The sequence below is a fragment of the Seriola lalandi genome, unplaced genomic scaffold (assembly GCF_002814215.2).
Source record: "Seriola lalandi dorsalis isolate HSWRI2012SDOR001 ecotype SW California unplaced genomic scaffold, Sedor1 jcf7180002054855, whole genome shotgun sequence".
Classification (NCBI taxonomy): Eukaryota; Metazoa; Chordata; class Actinopteri; order Carangiformes; family Carangidae; genus Seriola; species Seriola lalandi.
The window spans coordinates 800978-820613 of record NW_019525408.1 but is presented as its reverse complement, the minus strand read 5'-3'; the positions used below and the strand labels follow the sequence as shown (position 1 = coordinate 820613).

At 45.0% G+C, this 19636-nt stretch overlaps 1 protein-coding gene across 3 annotated transcripts in view; it reads right to left on the bottom strand.

Moving 5' to 3' along the window:
* The window catches only part of znf521 (zinc finger protein 521), a 90831-nt gene that overhangs the window by 60125 nt on the left and 11070 nt on the right, over window positions 1-19636 (bottom strand). For all 3 annotated transcript variants that reach the window (XM_023427233.2, XM_087179565.1, XM_087179566.1), the window contains exon 3: window positions 15315-15515. In XM_023427233.2, the coding sequence (XP_023283001.1) occupies window positions 15315-15515 (201 nt within the window). The remainder of the gene's footprint in view (window positions 1-15314; window positions 15516-19636) is intronic.

Below are 19636 nucleotides of genomic sequence, written 5' to 3'. Positions count from 1 at the left end.
GGGGCGGGAGGCGGGGGGTGGGGGGTTTGTCTCTGGAGAATGGGCCAGGCCCCAGACCAGCACTTCCCTGGCCCAGTAACTGTGCCAGAATACTCATGACATGTGTGTACAGTATGTGAGCGCAAATGGCAGACAGATTTAGGGGTTTGCTTTGTTTCCCCTTCTATTGCTTTCTGCTGGTATCCAAGCAGCTCATCATCATATCTTAATACTGCTAAGTATTATGAAAACACACACGTGCACACACTAATACGCGCTCGCAAACACGCGCACGCCTTGCCGAATGAATCAGTTCCTTCGTTGCCCTCAACTTCATCTTCATTTGCAGAACAGGGCTGGAATATGAGGCCTGAATACAACCAGACAAATGACTACAGGGCATTTTACTTATTCATCCATCACTTCACATTGATTTATTCCTGTTTATCTATTTATCAGCTGAAAAAAAAAACTTTTCCCCTGGATTGTTTTGCTCAAACTTTGCATGTTGACGTACTTAGTGGAAAACTTTCAGGGTCACTGTAGAAAAATCCCTAAAAGAGATTATTGAGGTTCATCTTACCCTTGAATACCCTCCTCTCACTCCAGCACCTCAACGGATACTTTTTCTTGCCCTATTTACATAGACCCAGCACTCCTTGGCTTAGTAACCATTTACTTAGTTACACACCACCACCTGGGAGGCTATTTATGTCTCTCTCAGGAGAGGAACTCAGTTTGACTGCCAACCAACACCCCCATATGAATTATCATCCCTTCAATACAAGTAAACTTGAGGAAAATCTCAGATGCTCAGTGTGACTTTACATTAAATTTTGCTTTAAAAACAACATAATGTGAATCAATCAAATATTAAAGATGAGTCATGGTATAACAGAAAGAGTAAAGTAAATCTTTGAGATTTTTGTGGATATTGTAACAATTTTGTAAGTGGAGTTTTCCTTCTTATATGTGGTTATCTAACATCTATCTGAGAGTGCAGCTCACTGTGATGAACCCATTTCAAGGATCATCATTCAGGAGAGTGAATGTAATAGTCCCCCAATATCAGTTATCACTGACAGTAACATCCATATCAGCTAATTACTTTTCATTGCACTGTTGTAGACGAGAGGACATCAGCTTTTATCGCTATATGAAAGGAGCGGCCATTACTATTATGTTATCGCTGTGGAAGAGCCAGTGTTACTGTACCACGAATATAGAAACGGCACACAATGAGATCTTACTTGGCTACTTTAAATATCAAGAGAATATTACCAGTAAGGTGACCTTTAATTAAATTTGGCATGCAAATAAGTTGACGAGTCAGGAAGAGAGTGAGAGAAAGAGATGTTCTAAGATTACCATTGGAGTCGTGATGACACACACATAACACATAGAGCCCTACCCGCCTGGTAACAGGATCCATGCTGTTTTTTCTTTAACTAGCATACATCCAGCACAAACAGAAGAAGCCACTAGGTCAGAGCACTGCTTTCTCCCTTCCTTAATTTGTATTTTCCTTGGCGTTCTTGGGTTAGTGAGGTGACTGTCATCTCTGCGGCTGTTCATTGTCTGAGGGAGGAGTTGGCGTTGGGGAATATAATCCCACGCTCTATGCATACAGCAGGGAGGAAATATGGGCACAGAGGTGGTGCACGGCCCCCTGGGTAATTTGTAAAACATGAGCCATGGCACCCGAGCGCCATGCTGAAGCTCGGGTCAGGTGACTCAGTCACAGGTGCACCATGGGAGGATCTCTGGTGAGGAGGCACACCTCCCACCACAGAGCGTGGTGGGCAAAACAATGTCTTCTAAACATGGAACTCGCTAAAAAAAAATTCCCTCAGTCTTTCTTTAGGAATGTGTCAAACACTGAAAACGTAGCAGAGGTGGTAGCTAAAGCGTTGGACATGTATTTTGAGAACTATTCGCTTGGGTTATCAGCCTGTATCTGCAACTGAAGATGGAGGGCCAAAGAGGTTATTGCATTTCTTCTGAAATGTAGTCACCAATTTCATCAATAGCACCCTGGGACGCGCAGAATTTGGAACGTAATAGTGCAAACATACCAGACGTATTACACATGCCTGAGCCCACACATGTCGCTTTAACAAGAAGTCTTGATTAGGATTCGGCAGACGTAACATCCCGCATGTATGCACGGTCTCTGCTTTGCTAGGCCTCAGATAACCTTTATCCTATAGGGTTTAATTAATGTCAGCCAGTCTACTCTGCCTTTCAGAAGGAAACGACTTATTCCTCTGCCCTCATGAAGCCCAAATCCCTCTGTTTCACTGGTGAGGCCGGCTGCCTTGTTTATCCCAACTACAGGTACTGCTCCCTATTAAGGCCAGCACTTGTTACAGGGAAAAGGTTGAATTATTTACCAACAGTAGAGGGGGAGGAAGAGAGAGGAAGAAAGAAACGGAGAGAGAGGCGTTTCATACACAGGATGAGATTTTTATGTTGTTTTTTTTTTTAGGTTATGAACAAGGCAAGATTAATGATCCATGGACTTTAGATACAGGTGCTGATTACCAAGGAAAAGGGCATCCTGGCATATAGTAAGCAGAAAATAAGGCCATACAGAGAGATGAGTAAATTACCCCCAAAACATTATGCATTAAATCTCTTTGATGAAAAACACCTCATACCTTGTGCTTAAAAAGTAGAGTTTTATACATTTGGTCATGTGTAAATAGATGAATGTGTTTTGTTAAACAGACACCAAGGGTGCTTGTGCGCTCTCTTCACCCAGGGCAAACTGTCTGCATTCTATCTGCATCTCAGTCTCTCTGCACAATACAACAAAACATACAGAAAACAAAAGGGAGCACAGAGGGGGAGAACGAAGAGACAGACCAAACAATAAACTCAACCACATGAGACAGAGTTTGACTTTGTGTGTGTCTGTGTAGTGTGTGTGCATGTGCATCGAAGAGCGAGACAGAAAGCGAGAGGAGGACGAGGGAGATGAAGACAAATGCAGAAAGGGAGAGAGACAGAGGGCGGCAGAGAAAACGAAAGACAGAGGGAGAAATCAAATTTGCAAGAACATAACAAAAAGCTGTATCTCTGACAAAAGAGAACACACAAGGGTATTTGTCTAGCTGTCTGCACCAGCAGGATCCTCTGAAAGTTTATTAAACTAGAACCCTTCAAGAGAAGGCAGAGAGTAGTAAACTATACTACTGGGGAGGAAAAGAGAGAGGGAGAGGGAACGGGGGGGGGGGAGAAAAAAGCTAGCTTTTCAGCCTCTGTCTCTCAGAAATTCTTTTATTTCAGCCATGCATTAAGTAACCTCCCCACTGAGTTCTGCTCCCCTTCCTGGTGTGGATAAAGCCGTCCCTCGGGGGAGCCGCTGGTAATTTCCAGCTTCGCCAGAAACTCAGGTATTAGAAAAGACCGCTTGGGGACCTGCCACAATATACCTTCACAATTTCATACGCTCTGAAAAAGAGGGAGCCCCTCCCTCGCAGCCTACCCCCACCCTCCCAGTAAACCCCCTCGAGGGTCCCCAGTTCAAATTTCTGAAGTGCAGACAACGGGTGTATGTGTGGGGGGGAGGGGAGGGTGATGGTGGGGGGCCCGTGGGACTGAGCACCAGCAATAGAAAATCCACTGCATAGAGGAGAAAAAAGCATTTCCTCTCTGGTCTGGCAGGAGTGCCTTTTTTCCCCTGGCTCCCACCAGAGGCTTTTTACAAAACATGTGTTGCTGACATGTTGACAGATTGCTCAGTGAAGTGTTAGGCGCATGCACACGGCTGGCCATTTAGGGGGACATGGCTTCCTACCCAACATCCTCTACCTGAGGCACCATGTTTTATACATCATCCCCCAAAGAAAAAAAGGAAACAATAAAAGGTAAGGGAGTTGCTTCCTTTGTGAGGAAAGCAGAATATCAGAGAGCAGAGAGAGACTGCGTATAATGCTGCCTTAGCTGAACTGCAGCGATTGGGAGGAGCAACGGAAGTGAGAATAAGGGAGGGAAATGGTTTCAGGCAGGAAAGACTGAGATAAAGCAGAGAGGTGGGAAAAAGAGCTTGAGGATGGATGCATGGTATGCTTATGTACAGCAGGTGAGCTTGTCAAACCAATAAAAAGCCCACAAGACCCCTTTGTCTTCCTGTGCTGAAGCCACCAATAGCAGGCAGGAGGATGGAATCTGATCAAAGGCCAGCTTCCAGATCCAACTTCTGCTCCTATCAGGGTATCGACAGCACACGTCTTAATCGCCCTGCGGCTCTAAAAGTGCTGCCGTGGCAACAGGATGGAAATGGGGATCATAATGTATTCATGGTGCCGGCGACCTGGGGGCTGCAGAGCGCGCTCTCTGGGGACCGCACTTTACCCAGAGCCAGACGTGTCTGGGCAAAATCACTCCACACAAGACAGCAGCAGAATACTGAGGAGCCATGACAGGATGGAGGGAGGGAGGGAGGGAGGGAGAGAGAAAGAAAGAGAAAGAGGGGAGGCAGCAGAGAGAGCTATGGATAGAAATGGAAGACGATAATAGAACAAAAAGACGGAGAAGGGTTAGGACATCGGGGGTAAACAACGGCTGCCGAGTGGTGTCAGAGCGTACAGTTAGAGAGGGAAGAAAGGTGGCATTACTCCAATCCTGAAATGAAACTTCAAAACACAAAAGACAAAAGATCTGAGGCTTGAGGAGGAAAAAAAACAGGATGTGATTGGTGCGAAGGGGCTTGCTGGGATGAGTGGCTCTACCTTGAGAAGCCTGATGCTGCTTGACCAGGTGGGTGGTTGGCTGGGAAATAAATTGCAGAGGAAATTGGTCCAGATTATCAGGGCCACAAAGAGACATGGCCCTTTGGCCATGGGCGAGGATGGATAAATGGATGGATGAGTAAATGAACAGAGGGATAGAGAGGGGGAAGATTGATAGCTGAGCAGATGGATGGTTCAGTTGGACTGAGAGTCCAGTTACCCACCAACCCCCATATCCGCACATCCTATCTGCTCCTGAAAAATAAATGCTTACATTGGAGATACATCCTGCATTTTTTTTCCTGGCTGAATTTAATGTGCTCTCTGACCCTTTCCATCCTACTGATCTCCCCCTCCTCCCCATACACATACCACACACATATACATACAGAAACACATACACATTCACACACTCATACACACCCCCAAAAATGCTCACACGCACAAACAAACAAACACAAAGCTATAGCCTGACCTGCTTTTCCACAACAGGAGGGCAGCTACAACAGGCACCATGCCAGGTAAACATCCTCAAGCCTTGTGCACTCGCTGCAGAGGGTAAAGCTCAATGCTGGAAACACACTCTAAAATACAAGGAATAGTCAATTATGTTTAAGACTGGGAAGACATTCTTAGAATATATATTCCTCTTACATGGCCCTCCTGCTGTATTTAGAAATAAAAAAATAAAAAAGACACAACTTTTGCTGCATTTTATATCAAGGTTCCTTCTGAAACAGAAAGTCATAACACTACCCCCTAGAGGTGATGATTCAAATGCATTAAGTCTCCCAAAATGAGAGGATTCACCTGCAGACTGCGGAGCGTCCTTCTGCACTAACTATCCTCCACACGTAGTACACCCTCAGGCATTCAACCTAAGGCCACAGACTACTCCCCTGTTTGTCTTTCCTTCTTCCCTTCAGCTGACAGGTTCTTCGACTGCTAAGCTCCAACACGGACCTCTGTGTTTGTGATGACTGTGCACAGCAATCAACGGAAGAGAATGGAAAGAAAGAGAGGAATGATGACGAGGGGCGAGAGAAGGAGTGTGGGCGAAGAAGAGCTAGAGAGAGAAACAAGGACATCAACAACGTGTTCTCACAGAGAGATGACCCCTGGCCATCCCGAGGCATCTGGTTTATCTGGCTGTCTGGGTAAGCCACGCACACACCTAATGACTCCAGCCTGGTCCATGTCCCATAGGTTTTTTTTATCCCGGATTACGGATGGGGAATGACAATGGGCTGGTAAACTACTGTGCCTCACGTCTAAGAGCTCATATCAGACAAGGAGTTCTCCATGATGAAAAGACCTGGGCGAGTTGAGAACAAGGTTCAAAGTTACCGAGAAGTTACGGCAGTAGTTCCCGAATTATATTCAGAATATGATGAAAGATTAATGGATCATTTCAAAATGTTTGCAATATGCGTTTAAGACACGTTAATGCTGCTGTCTTGCTGATTTGTATGCATCATAAATAGCTTATTACTTCTCAAACTGAAGGTCAAATATACCCATAACTCTGTTGGGGGCCAATATGGAGATCTAGTTTGGACTGTAACCTCCCTCTGTTTTTTCCTCATGTTGCATGGCGCTGCTGTACAGACCTCAATCTACTTCTGCGGTGGAGATTAGTAATCATCTAGGGTCTTCATATTGATGGCCAGGCTCAGCTTGTTTGCATATTTACTGGCCTCAGAGCCCAGTCGCCTGAGGTGAGAAGCAAATTACATTTCTGCTTACCCCCACGCGCACAACTCTCTCACACTCTTTTGATTTCTATCCCTCGTTTTCTCCTCCCTTTTTTTTTTTTTTTTTTTTTTTCCAAACTCGTTTCTCTTAACATGCTGATCAGTCATCTTGCGGAAAGCATCCTTGCCAGCCCTGGTTGCATCCGAATAGCGGTCTCATTTGGCTAACATCATCACAGCGTAATCTTGTTGGAGAGAGCAATCAGTTTACTTTGGAATTAGGTATTCCGTTGGCGGGCCCGGAGAGAGGGAGGGCTCACAGGGTTTAAAGGATGCAAACGAAAGCATGCTCTCCAGAATACAGTCTTGAGCCTGATTGGGTGATAACAACCCACACAGGCTCCATGTGAGAGTAATGAATGGCCAATGGGAGGCCTGAATAATAATGCAATTGGATTAAAATCCAATCACACGATGGTTTTGTCTGTTGACTTTGTTTGTGGGGTATGTTCTACAAACCAAGTTCATGATGAGAAGGATGCATCATGCTTTGACTGGGGGGCACATAATGTCCTAATATAAAGATTACCACTCTGTTTACTACAGCCCAATCTCTCTTGGCTGTCAGTCAGTCCTTCAGGATTTTGTTGATCTGATTTTAAAGTACATGCATTGCATTTAGAGTGAGCCTGATAACACGATGAAGTGATAGTAACAGTAGATGTTCTTTGCTGTTTTAAATCAGTGGCTTATTTAGAGAATGGCTACCACAGGTGGCGAGTTACTATTTAATCAGGGATTTTAATGTCTTGGTCTATCGCAGAGACATGTATCAAGCTGGCACGCTCTGCAGCCTTCCGCAGAATCCTGGCTACTTGTTGGGAGGCCATCTCTTAGGAGAGGCTCTCTGATCAAATCGATCGACTCCTCCAGGATGATTGATCAGCCGGGCAAGTTGGAGGTGGAATAGATTAGATGACCTTTACATTCTCAGCAGTGCTGGACCCCCCATCGCCCACTGCTCTTAACATTAAGAGGACATCCCCGTATTACCTGGTAGCGTGGCTTTACTGTCAAAACCATTGTGTTCTGTACCAACACGCGCTGTTCCCTCTACCAAAGCACAGTCCAGCTGGTGGCCTTGGAGACCTCAAACGACACCCATCCTGCCCATAAAACTAAATTTATGAACCCACCTTCCAGTCCGAAAATGGCAATTAGTACTGAGGAACAAATGTGTTACTTCACATGATATTTGAGAATCCCTGTCCTTGTGGGTGGTTGAACTCCTCATATCCTGAAGTATAGGAGTGGCTGTTCCACAGAGCCCCATAGCAGCCCCCACCCAAACACTACCCCCTGGCCAACAAAAACAACCCCTGGGAGGGGTAGAGGAGAGGGGGGAAATGTTGAGTCGGTGATAGTGTAACCCCAAAGTTCCTAAACCACAGCGGCTAGCAGGATGCCGTCACAGCTGGCTCCTCTCCTTCCTGTGGGCCCACTCCACCAGAGCTCAGCCTGCAGGGAGACATAAACCTGTCGGACTGGTCACTCTTTCCACCGCCCTCCATCTCCCTCCTTCCCTTCCTCCCATTACTGGTGAGTTTGGCAAAGGCCATCTAAGGAAAAAGCCCTATGGGGATCAATGTTCAGTACATTTCCATGCAGACATAAGCAAAATCCTATGACCTTTTCAGTAGGGAGTATTAACATGATTTAAAGCCTGTAGATGTTTCTTTTAGGTGTCTGCGAATGAGGTGTATGTTGATTGGTGAACTTGTCTTTGTCTCAAAGCCATGTTACATCCTGTCGACTGCTGGTGTAAATTATAGTTGAGAAACATGCCACAGAAAAGCTCTCTGGCATTTGATATGCTAATACAGGGTGTTAATTACAAACCAAGTGTTTGTTCATGTTACGCACTTCACACGATTGTTTATAAAAAATCAAGCCAGAGCGAGTGAATGCTCATCCGCCACACACCAGACACCTGTTAAGGTGCCATCTGATCAAAGGAAATAAGATTGTTGCAAAAAAAAGTACACAAAAAAAAAAAAAACCTTTTTAAGGGTAACAGCATTTGTATTTTATCATTAATATTATTCTTTAAATGAAAATGGTTCAAATAAACTAAAACATTGCACACCTGACTGGACTATGTGACTGAGAGAAGAGAAGAAAAAAAACTTCTACATTTCACAGCATTTGTTAGAAAACCAAGCTGAGAAAATGTCCATAAAGTTTTTAAAATACATTTTTGCCTTTTCTTTGTGCCTAGTTATGTTTCTCTGTATCTGCCTCATCATTATTCTGGTGAGCAGTCCCACGTTTGAAAGAGAAAAAAGAAAATCATTTGAATTCTGGGGACCCAGAGGAGAGTGAGCAAAACCCAGAGGTAAGATCCAAGCTCGCTCTCCGTGCCCTTCCGTTGGCTGCCTACCTGGTAAACATCTCCACAAGCTCCTTGCTTTCAAAACACGTCAACCGATGCCTATGTACTTTAGACCGGCCAGCCAAGCAGGAATTGAGACTTTATTTGTTTTTTACTTTTTCCTGTCTCTCTTCCGAGCCACCGCACATAACCTGTCTGGCATTAATGATGTTGTTAATAAAATGCGGCTGGTCTGTGGGTGGATTTGCCTGGCAGGCCTGGTGCCTGTCCTTCTCAGAGATAAGCCCACTGCTGGCCTTATCTACCTCCCACAGCCCCACCCAGCAGTGCCGTGCACTGGACACACAACCAGTCAACTCATCACTGGCTAATTACCACCTCTGACTGCCTTACAAAGCAGGCCTGGACTCACATCTCTGCTGCTGCTAAGAGTGGCTCTTCTCTACCTTGACTGCGTCTCTCTGCACTTCCCCCTTCGTATCAATTTCTCCCTCTAAACTTCCCTCTTCTTCCTCTGTCCTTCCCATGTCTTCATATTTCACTCATCTCTCCTGGCTAGTTCTGTTCTTTATACTCCGTTTTATTTGTCTCAGCCAACAGGATGTATTGAAAGAGGGAGTATGTCGTGAGTAATATCTCGTACATAGTCAGTGTTATGACTGTGTTTTCCAACTGTTCAGCTTCACTGTGGGTGGTCAGGTAAACCCTGTGTCTACCTTCCATGTATGTCTTTGCATTTGGAAATGGACTAATGTAATTTATGCTACAGTTTCTCAGTAAGGGCTTAAGCCATTTGTGAGCCGGAGTCAGTTCAGTCTCATAGCTTCAGCAGATCAGCCGAAGTCACTTGTGCTACAGAGGGAGGGAGCGGTTTCTTTTATTCAATTGTTTTCCACTTCCACGAGCGTGTGCCAAGGGGGAGGAAAGCGCCGGCTTAACACGCTCTGCAATTCAACACGGCCAGACGCAGTCCTATTAAGATTTAATGTGCCATTCTTCTGCTTGTGCCGCTGAAAAAGACTTGCAGGCTGAGGAAGAGAGTGAACAAAGAGCAGGCAGAGCCAGGGCCAGGGAGAGATGAAGAGAGCAAGAGAAACCGAGACAACCGCTCCATGGCCAGGTCTTTGTCACACAACTGAAGTCAGTAGTTTCAAAGGGATGCTACAAAGTGGAGGGGGAAATAACAGTGTCGTTGATATAGTGTTTTCACTCAGTGCGTGTAGTTCTGGGTGAGTACATGAGATTATCTCTGTTTTGTCCACATGTCATCCCTGCTATTGTGGCTACCTACTTAAGAAAGAGGTCAACTGGATAAAGTCACAGCATGTGTTCAGCCTCTTGGGCGATGAATTATGTGTCGTCTAAAATGCAAAGTGCAAGCACGCAGGTGCTGCGAGGGAGCATGTGTGCGCGCGTGCGCGTTAATACTTGTGTGTGTGTGTTTGCATGCCTAAGCGGATGACTGATTGAGCAAGCAAATACATGAGAGACAGAGTGTGTTAAGATAGATGGGGGATGTGAGTGTAAGGGAGGCAAGGAGTTGCAGTGCTGGCCATTGTCATTTCTACCTTCAACGCAAACACCAACGCACACACACACACACACACACACACACACACACACACACACACAAGCATAAAATGAAGGCTCCTCTATTCTTATTTTGATTGTTTCTCTGTAGAAAATGCAGCCCTCGTCTTACAAAGACCAATAAATACTTTATACAGTGCATAATGTGTGCGGTGTGAAGCACAGGGGAGAGAGAAAGAGGGCGTCCTCACGAGGGCATATGCTTTGAATTCCTAATGACACTCCTGTTAACGTTACTGGCACTGTCGCACAGAGAGGAAATGCACAGGGATGCTACGCCGTGGAGTCAAACATCTACTTTAATACTCCCTTTCTTTCTCTCCCTCCCTGTCTCTCTCTCTTCCTACCTATTTCTTTCTCCAATAGACACTCACACAGAACATGCCCCCCACACAAACACATACACACAGGAAAGACTCAAGCCCAATTCTGAGAGCTCACTCTAGCATGAGGTCTCTTTTCAGTGGCTGCGTTGTGCCAGAAGTAGCTATTCTCCCCTGACCGCCTCTCCTCTTTTCAAAGCCTTGTAATCAGTGTGCTGCTCTTTGTACCAGGATGTCGCAAGACGCTCGGGCAAAAACACAGCAGAATTTCTGATGAATGGCAGTGGCTCAGAGTTCGGCTAATCAGGTCTTGCTCATGTCGCTTTCCTCTTATGTGAGCCCTTTTGAAGCAAATAAATTCTTTGCAGTTTGGCACATTCTTCTTGGCAGCCACAAAGCAGCTGTTGGATCAATACACAAAGTTAGTTGAAAAAAAAAAAAAAACAACCCCAAAAAAAAAACAAAAAAAGAGTACAACCAATAGGAGCCTTTTGGAAACAGTTAGTAGAAAACACGGACTGCCAGGAGCCTGTTCATAGTTGAGGGTATTACTGAATGTTTCCATGCTGCTGACCCAAAGACTTGATGTAAATGAATTCAAACACTTCAAACAAACATGTCGTGGTTAGGGATGGAAGAGGGAGAAAACATACAGTATGTCAGAGGGTTTAAAAAATTTGTCTGGCTACCCCTTGCAAAGACAGGCTTCATATTAGAAATTTGTCGAAAACTATTTCTATCCCATTACCGGTCCTCTGGATTGTTGGGGAGGATCTTATTGTTTTTCACTGAGTATTAGTATTTCATTTGTATTTTTCTCATAAATCTGAAATGTATTTTATTGAAGCTGAGTGCATTTTGCAATGTCTACAGGGAAGAAGAAAGGGGAAATCTACATAATATAAATCCATATATGGCCCAGTTATCTCTCTCTCTTTCTCTGTTGCACCCTCTCTGATTGATTCCTTTATCTGAGGGAAGCAGAAGACATGCTCTGTTTGCTCGCACAGTGGCCGGCAGGAAAACAGAGAAAGACACTTATTAAAAAGGTCATCTCACAGAGGGTTAAAATAGCAGGGCACGGATCTCTCTGGGGGGAGCAGCCATGCCCCTCCTCTAGTGAAGGACACAAGAAAAGGTGTTGCTCAAGGGAGCTGGACCCGTAATGAAAGAATGGCCACCAGGCTCACAGCCCATGTGTGCACTAGGCTATTCAAATACCTTCAGAGAGACGGAATTGGAGAAGTGACAGTGAAAAGCTTTGGGAAAAGGCAATCTTTTGAATTAAATTTTGAACTAGAGGTGTTATTTTTATTTACAGTGTGGGCTAGCTAGTAAACACAAGTGGAAATGAGCTGAGGGGCAAGGTATTTCTTTGGCGAGGAGGTCTGAAGGCATGTTTCCTTGCCTACCAGTGCAATCTCATATCTAGCAGTATGAGCGTGTATTGTGCCAACTATGAACAAAAGTCAAACTACAGACACCGTTTCTCTTTCTCCATGAAGGATCAGTAACAATACAAGGGTGTACAGACAATACAGTGAGACAGTGAGACAAAGCATTTGTGAAGTGTTTTTGGAAAGGCCTATGGAATAGCAGTGCCTCCAGCCTCCTGTCTCCTCCCCAGGGCAGCCTAAAGCCCTGTCGGCAGGATGCTGATCCCCACACGGAAACCTGATCCGCAGCCATCCTGGAGCCGGAGGGGGGACGGGGGAGAGCTCTCCCCCCGCGGAGCCCCTCCACTTCTGCCCCAGAGTTAAAGGGGTGCTCTGGGGGAACATTCCTGTAGCCCTGCCCCAGCCAGCCTCCACTCTCAACTCTCTAGAGAAGCATTCTTCCAGCCCTGCCCTAGCCTTCACTGGGATCTCCTGGGGAGCATTCCTGAAGCCCTGCCCCAGCCCAAGACGGGCTCCCTAGGGATGCATTCCTGCAGCACTCTCTCTTTTTCTCTCTCCCCATCTCCCTCCTTCTCCCTTGCTCCCTTTCTCAGGCTCTCGCCTTCCTCCGCAGTCCAGCATTAGCGCGATCAATAGCACCGATCGCATCGGGGACACGAGGCAATCCATACCCATGTGCTCCCTTAGCGCACTGCAGTGGTCACGGCTTAAGTGCATGGAAAGGTGTTACACCTCTGCCAGACGGGGGGGAGACAATGGCCGCCATTGATCGCAGTGACATGTAACATCTTCCTCTTTCTCTCTGTGCATCGGGCGTGGTCGACATGCTGCTAGAACCTGTTTAGACTTTATCTAGTCTGTTTTGTCTCACTCCTGTTGTGAAACTCGTGCTTTACTGTAGAACATGGGTACATAGTATAATGAGGCCCATAATAAACATGTGAGGTGGTGGGGTGTATGTGGGCATATCTGGTTCTGGTAAGACACTGTATAAGCTTATGGGTTGTCAGCTGGGGGAAAAAGCCGAGCTGAGTTCTGTTAGGAAGCAGCAAGCAAATCTCCATATGTGGATTGGTTCCAGTCAAGCTCTGCAATTTGTTTACCAAAAATAAAACATTTGAAATTGTAAAAATGGAGGGTTTAGCAGGTGCTGGTGGTTGATTAGAAAATGGTTCTAATAAAGGATCCATCTGTGAGTAGAGACTTGATGTAAGGCAGATTAATTGGTCATGGATGTCTACATAATGCCACATAGGAAATCTCCTCCCATATTCCAGAGAATACACAAACACACATACACACGCACGCGCACACACACACACACACACACACACACACACACACACACACAGACATACACATGCAAACACACACACACATTCAAAGTACTTAGTATGCCATCTAGAAGTTTCTTTTCTCCCACTGTGTTTGAATACTAATAGAGTGTTTCTGCACAATCACAATACCCTAATGGCAATTAGATTCTTTTGTTTGGTTTCCACGGGGGCTCTTATCCAAAGTGTGTTTTTTTTCATCATTGAGCAATTAAGAGTTATTTGTCCGTAAGATTGACATTTATAAAAGCCAGGCTTAATTATAGGAAAAATATGGCTGAGTCAGTCATGACCACATTACAACGATGCTGAACATAAAAGGCCTGTCCCTGGCTCAAATACACAACTCTTTTAACATTACTGACATTTCCTGAATATAACACTATGAAATAAGTATAATTAAAAGAGAATTTTAATTCAAACAGTGTTACTGCACGCCCCCCTATGTCTTAAATAATGCCCTTTCTGTTTTTATTTCCAAGGTTCCCCAAACAGACTGTCTTGGCTTGATGGAATTGGGTGTTATATTAAAAAAAAAAAAAAAAAGGGTGATAGGAGGTTCTGGACTTAGTTTCCCTCAAAGCCAATGAATGCATTTTTTTGGATGACAGTCATGTGAAAGTGAACAGTACATTGATTTTCACACCTTTAGTCGAATGAGCATCACTTTTTTTTTTTTTTTTTTTTTTTTAATTTGCACACACATGAGCGCACCCGAGGCACACATACAAGTAAACAAGCACGCCTGCACATATGAAATCACTCCTACAATGAACATGCATGCATCTCTGCTTAAATTAACACCAATGGAGGCATGATAGCATTCTCATGCGCACACTTTATGTACACACACACGCGCGCACACACAAACATACACAAGACTGTGAGACCATCTTACAGTTAATGGAAAATCTTTGTAAAACTCATGGGATATCGACCCTATAATTTGTGGTTTGCTGATTGTGGGTTGCAAAATATGAAATCAAACTGTGCTTGAATGTAAACAGAGACTACACTAACTTTCTCTTGCACAGCGCTTTGAATTTGCTTTGAAATGATAAACAGAAGCTTCTGTGCTACATCAGAAACGGGATCATTACATTTTAGCCTGTTCATATTCTGTTACTGAGCGAAAATCGGAAGAGACAAGCTCTGTGCCCAAACATTGGGAAATGTGTGTCAGATGGTGTTTCTCAATGCGGGCCCATCAGGACGTGTAAAGGAGGACAGCAAGTCCAGGAGAAGCACATGGAAACCTTCAGTTCACATCATTAGTTCTGTCTGCCACCTTGTCAGGATATTTATAGCTCTATTCATCCATCAACAGGTCAATGACACAGTCTGCCAATGGCATCCTTCTCTTTCAGTCCCACTAGGTATTACTACTGGAGCTAGCTAGCACTGGGACCAGCTGAGGGACTTTCCTGGAGCAAGGATCTGTTTGCAGTTGGTGGTCTGGTTACTGTGGGACCTCGTAGCAGCTCAAGTGAAATGTTAGAATTAGTATAGCACTGTATAAAATGTTAAACTGAAACAGGGAAGGACACAATGCACATACTATAAATACATATACTGTAGCCTACAGTGATCTATTATGAGGACACATGGAGGCCTATTTGTATGTCACGTCTGTGGATATTGATGTACAGCACATATAAATAATGTGATATGTGTGTGAGGCCTGTGTGTGTGTGTTGTTGGATATCTACCAAGGAAAGTGGTAGTCTGCTGTTGTGCTCCCCTCGGCTCAGTGTACTAACACACATAGTGTGGCATATTCTCTGGTGAAGGCATAGAGTGAGAGTGGGAGTGGGAGAAGAGCTGAGTGGCAGAGTGGAGGGGAGGCTCGGTGGGCTGAACGTTGTTTACCTGTCAGCTGGCATTGATTAATCTTGTGTTCGGTGAGATCGCTCAGCGACTCGAACACCTGCCGGCAGCTGTCGCAGCTGTGCAGTGCAGGCTCCTCGTCCTCCTCCTCTCCCTCTTCTCCTTCCTCTGGAGAGAGCAGCCTCTTCCTCAGACGCCCAGTCTCACCATCCTCCGCCGCCCTCTCGAGGGCGCACTCTGGATCTGCCGAGCCACAGGAAATGACAGCACCACATAGTCAGAGGGGTGACCCACACAGTGAAGTACTACAGCTTCCTCTGGGTGACAATAAAATGGATTTCTAGACTCTGGATTTAATAAAAACAATAATAAAAGCTGTAATAAAAATGCAGGTTCAATTTGCGCCCCTGTAACTCAACCACTCGTGCCATAACAGAACTGTTGGGCAGGTGAGGGTGAGAGATATACAGGCACACACAGACAGGGTGGCACAATGCTCTCACACACAAATCTAACATACACACACACACACACACACACACATACACACACATACACACACATACATACACACACACACACACGGGGCTCTGTTATTAGAAATGGTTTTACGTTGTGTTTGCCCTGCTTCACCCAAGCAAAACTTCAGTATATGAAACTAGACTGATGGGAATATGTGTAGTCAATAAATCCTGGATTGCAGTTTTGGCTGGACCAAAGAAATATGAAATTCCGCCAGTGCGTGCTGAAGTGCATCAGTCAGCGTCTATCAAAAGGAGACAGACCTTGCCATATTATCCAGACATCTAAGCCAGAACTGTGGATGTATGGAGCGTAGCACAGTAAGACACACAAAAGTGAGATTGGTGTGTGTTGGGCTGTCGTCACGACACACACTTCCCTAAATTATTCAGCCTTGCTCGCAGGCAGCCGCGGGTCGCGCACATCAATATTCTTCAATCCATCTGCAGTTTTGTCTCTTGTTGGCTTTGTGCTGCAGCAGTGCCAGGGGTGGGCGACTGACTACCCTGAACCAGGGCTAGGAATCATCTTTCGAAATAGCAGTCGAACCTGAAGTTCTCCAAGTGATTCTAAAATACTCCAATAACAAATCAAATCTTGCATTGTTCACTCACAGCTCACCATAAATATCTTCATTCAGAAGCACAGTAAACCCAATCTGGCTTGCAACAGCATCTTATAAATTGGCAACATGGCCTGCAGCCCTCTTTCTCCCCCGCTGTGACCATTACACTTCACAATAAGACTGATTAAAAAGCCATACTTACAATCAAACAATCATGTCACCCTGGTTAAGGCTTTGTAGGGGGAGAAGAGCCCTTGCACTTTCACCGGCAGCCATTTTAAGTCCCACTGATGCAAGCGTTCTTCAGTTTGTCCTGAAACTCCGGAGGGGGACGTTAGGAGGAAGCATGTTTTTTTTTTTGCACCTAGCACACAGTTAACAGTGCCTGAGGACAAGGAGTGTGTGGCACTGATGTGTGCAGGTGTGGGTGTATATATACATAAATAAATATATATATACACTGTATATATGTACTGTGTGTGTGTGTGTGTGTGTGTGTGTGTGTGTGTGTGCGTGCGTGCGTGTGTGTATATACACATTGGCGGCCATTTTAAGTCCTCCTTCTGTAGGGTGCTCTTAAACTGTGAAATTCCTTGAGGAAAGGCGTTCCAGAACTCATCAAGGCCACCCAGGATTTTTCCTTTCCCCCACTTGCGCCAAGTATTGATGTAACATCACACCCTCCATTGTCCTTCCCTCTTGGCGACTGAGGCTCTCGGAACATGCCCTCTAAAAATATCAGCACTGTGGTCCCCAGTGGGACCATGCAGAACAGAACAGAAGGTGTTTCAAGAAAATGAAAATCCCAACCCAATCCTCACAGATGCAGGCCTTTCTTGCTCTGGGGGAAACACTTCTGACGGAGGCCAAAAGCCACACAATATAGACTTATGATTCATCCACACACACAGACACAGAATTCACAATATGTACCGAAATGTGAACACTTCATGTCTTTTTTTTACTGGGTGCCTGTGGAGGAGGTTAAGACTTTGATATTTTTTTCCGACGGCCTTTATGAATCATTAATTTCTCTAATATTACAACTCGGTCCTGTCAGGGAAACAAATGATGGCTACATTTAAGCATTTTATTTTTCTGATATAAAAACTAAATTCCTCAGTGCAGAATGCAGATGCACTTTATGCTGTTTTTCATATTAAGTTGATATTCTCTCAAAGCTTCACGGGTAATAGATCTACGATAACGACCAAATGAAAGAACAATTCGGAGCAACTGGAAAATTTATGCGCTTAAAACCCAAAGAGCTTCATGCATGTGTGAGTTTGATTTCCACTCCCTTGTTTTCTCATGTTTTGAGTGACAAGCTTCAGCTGTAACTTCCAGCATCCAAGTGAATCCAAGCTGGGTCATTGCTCTGGGTCGAGCTGGGTGACCTCTGGTGCTCCACTGTGATGCAGCGTTGGAAGTGTAAACTGCTACATGTTTGGATGGGAGGGTTGTTGGGGAAGCGTGAGTGAGGGGGGGTGGGCTTGACACGGCAAGGTCACGTCCAACCCTGGGATTAAAGAGCCATGTCAATACTGAGGTTCCTGTGCCTCTGGGCCTCATACAGTAATCCATCAGATCAGGACATCCTCTTCTACCAGTCTCTACAGGCTGGACAGCAGATCAATACCACCATGCTTGGAAAGGCTGACAATCACATGTGGAATACGAAGGGGAAGATTTGCGGCATATTGAGAGTTTTTCATCACGCCGAAAACCCTTTCTAATTTTGTTAATCAGCTCGACAATATTAGTGTAGGCGGTAAGGACAAGAGGGAAACTACATTGACCGCTGATCCATATTCTGATAAGGTCAGCTCGAAGTAAGACGATCGTAGCTGAGACTGAGAAATTATTCATGAGGGGAATATAATGAAGATCTGACTGGAAGATTTTTAAGGATAAATTTTGCGGTCTTTACAGCGTTAAAAGTGAATTAGTGCTACACTAATAAAATGTGGAAATCTGAATGGTGATTGACATCTTTAGAGCCATGTAATATCTGTCTGTGAATTCCAGTCCATCCATCATACGCACTCTTGTCTCTTATGGTGTCTAGTGACATTTATCATGCCACAACTTTCATCTTGTAAGTTGAGGAGTCCCCTGGACCCCCCACCCTTATATTATTGAATATTTCTGCTCTTAAATATTTATAACCTTTTAATTGATATTCTATTCTCTGCTCCATTAGCCCCACCAGGGACCCGCGGTCCCTAGCAGGGAAGCCTACACCACTTGTCCCCCACTGTCTGGCCCACACACTGAGACAGGTGGAGACACTGACCACAGGGAGAGGAGGAAGGGTATGACTGTGCAGGAATACTCAAAGGGGGGGGGGGTGATGAAGATGTAAAGTGGTGAATCTGGCCGAGCTGCGAAAGCATGAACTCTATAATAATTATCATCTAGAAAGTTAACTTTCACCATGAACCCTGCCTTTAACCTCACTGGAGATTTTACGTCTAACCCTAAGCTCAAAGATTAAATAAAATATTAAATGCCTAGAACAAGGAAAAGAGACACAGAAAAGTTGTTGTTGGGTACCAAGCAATTTTTTAAAAACGCAACATGTGATGGATGTCAGTGTTTTAAACTGAAATTCATTCAAATCCAGCCCCAAAACACTGAGCTGCAACAGTACGAAATCACTGAGGGCTACGCTCTTACTTGCCTGTAGATACAGTACGTCTAGCTCCATCAGGGTTTTTTCGCCTGAGTCTTTCTTTGTGCAATGAAAGACCTTGGTGTCGAAAACATTATTACCAGCTCACCCATTTCCTCATTTCCCCATCATTCCCAGAGATCATCATTCCCTGATCCTATGATGCCCCCTCCCTGGCAGCCCACCCTACAACCACCCACCCCCAAGTTCGAATTAAGAATTTATTTTAACCAGCGAGCAGCTTCTGTCGACACATGTCGGCGGGCCTGATCAAAGGTGAGCACGCTCCTTTATCAGAGTGAGGGAGGCTGTCAGAAATAGGAGGACATTAAGATTGAATAACCTTCACACGGTTGCCGGCACCTCATTATTTAAAAATCTAAAACTTTTGCAGAGCACCCGCCATATATAGGTCACACTACATTCTAATGCCACATGTGCCTCCGAGTGTATCCTCCTCTGTGTGGATGGGATTTGGGGCTCTCCACTTAGACCGTCACATCCACTGATCCCCCATCATTAAAGAACGTCATGATCCGACGACGAGGCTGTGAGCTTGACACTTGCCAGATTGTTAGCGATTGTCAAGAATTTGCATTGGTG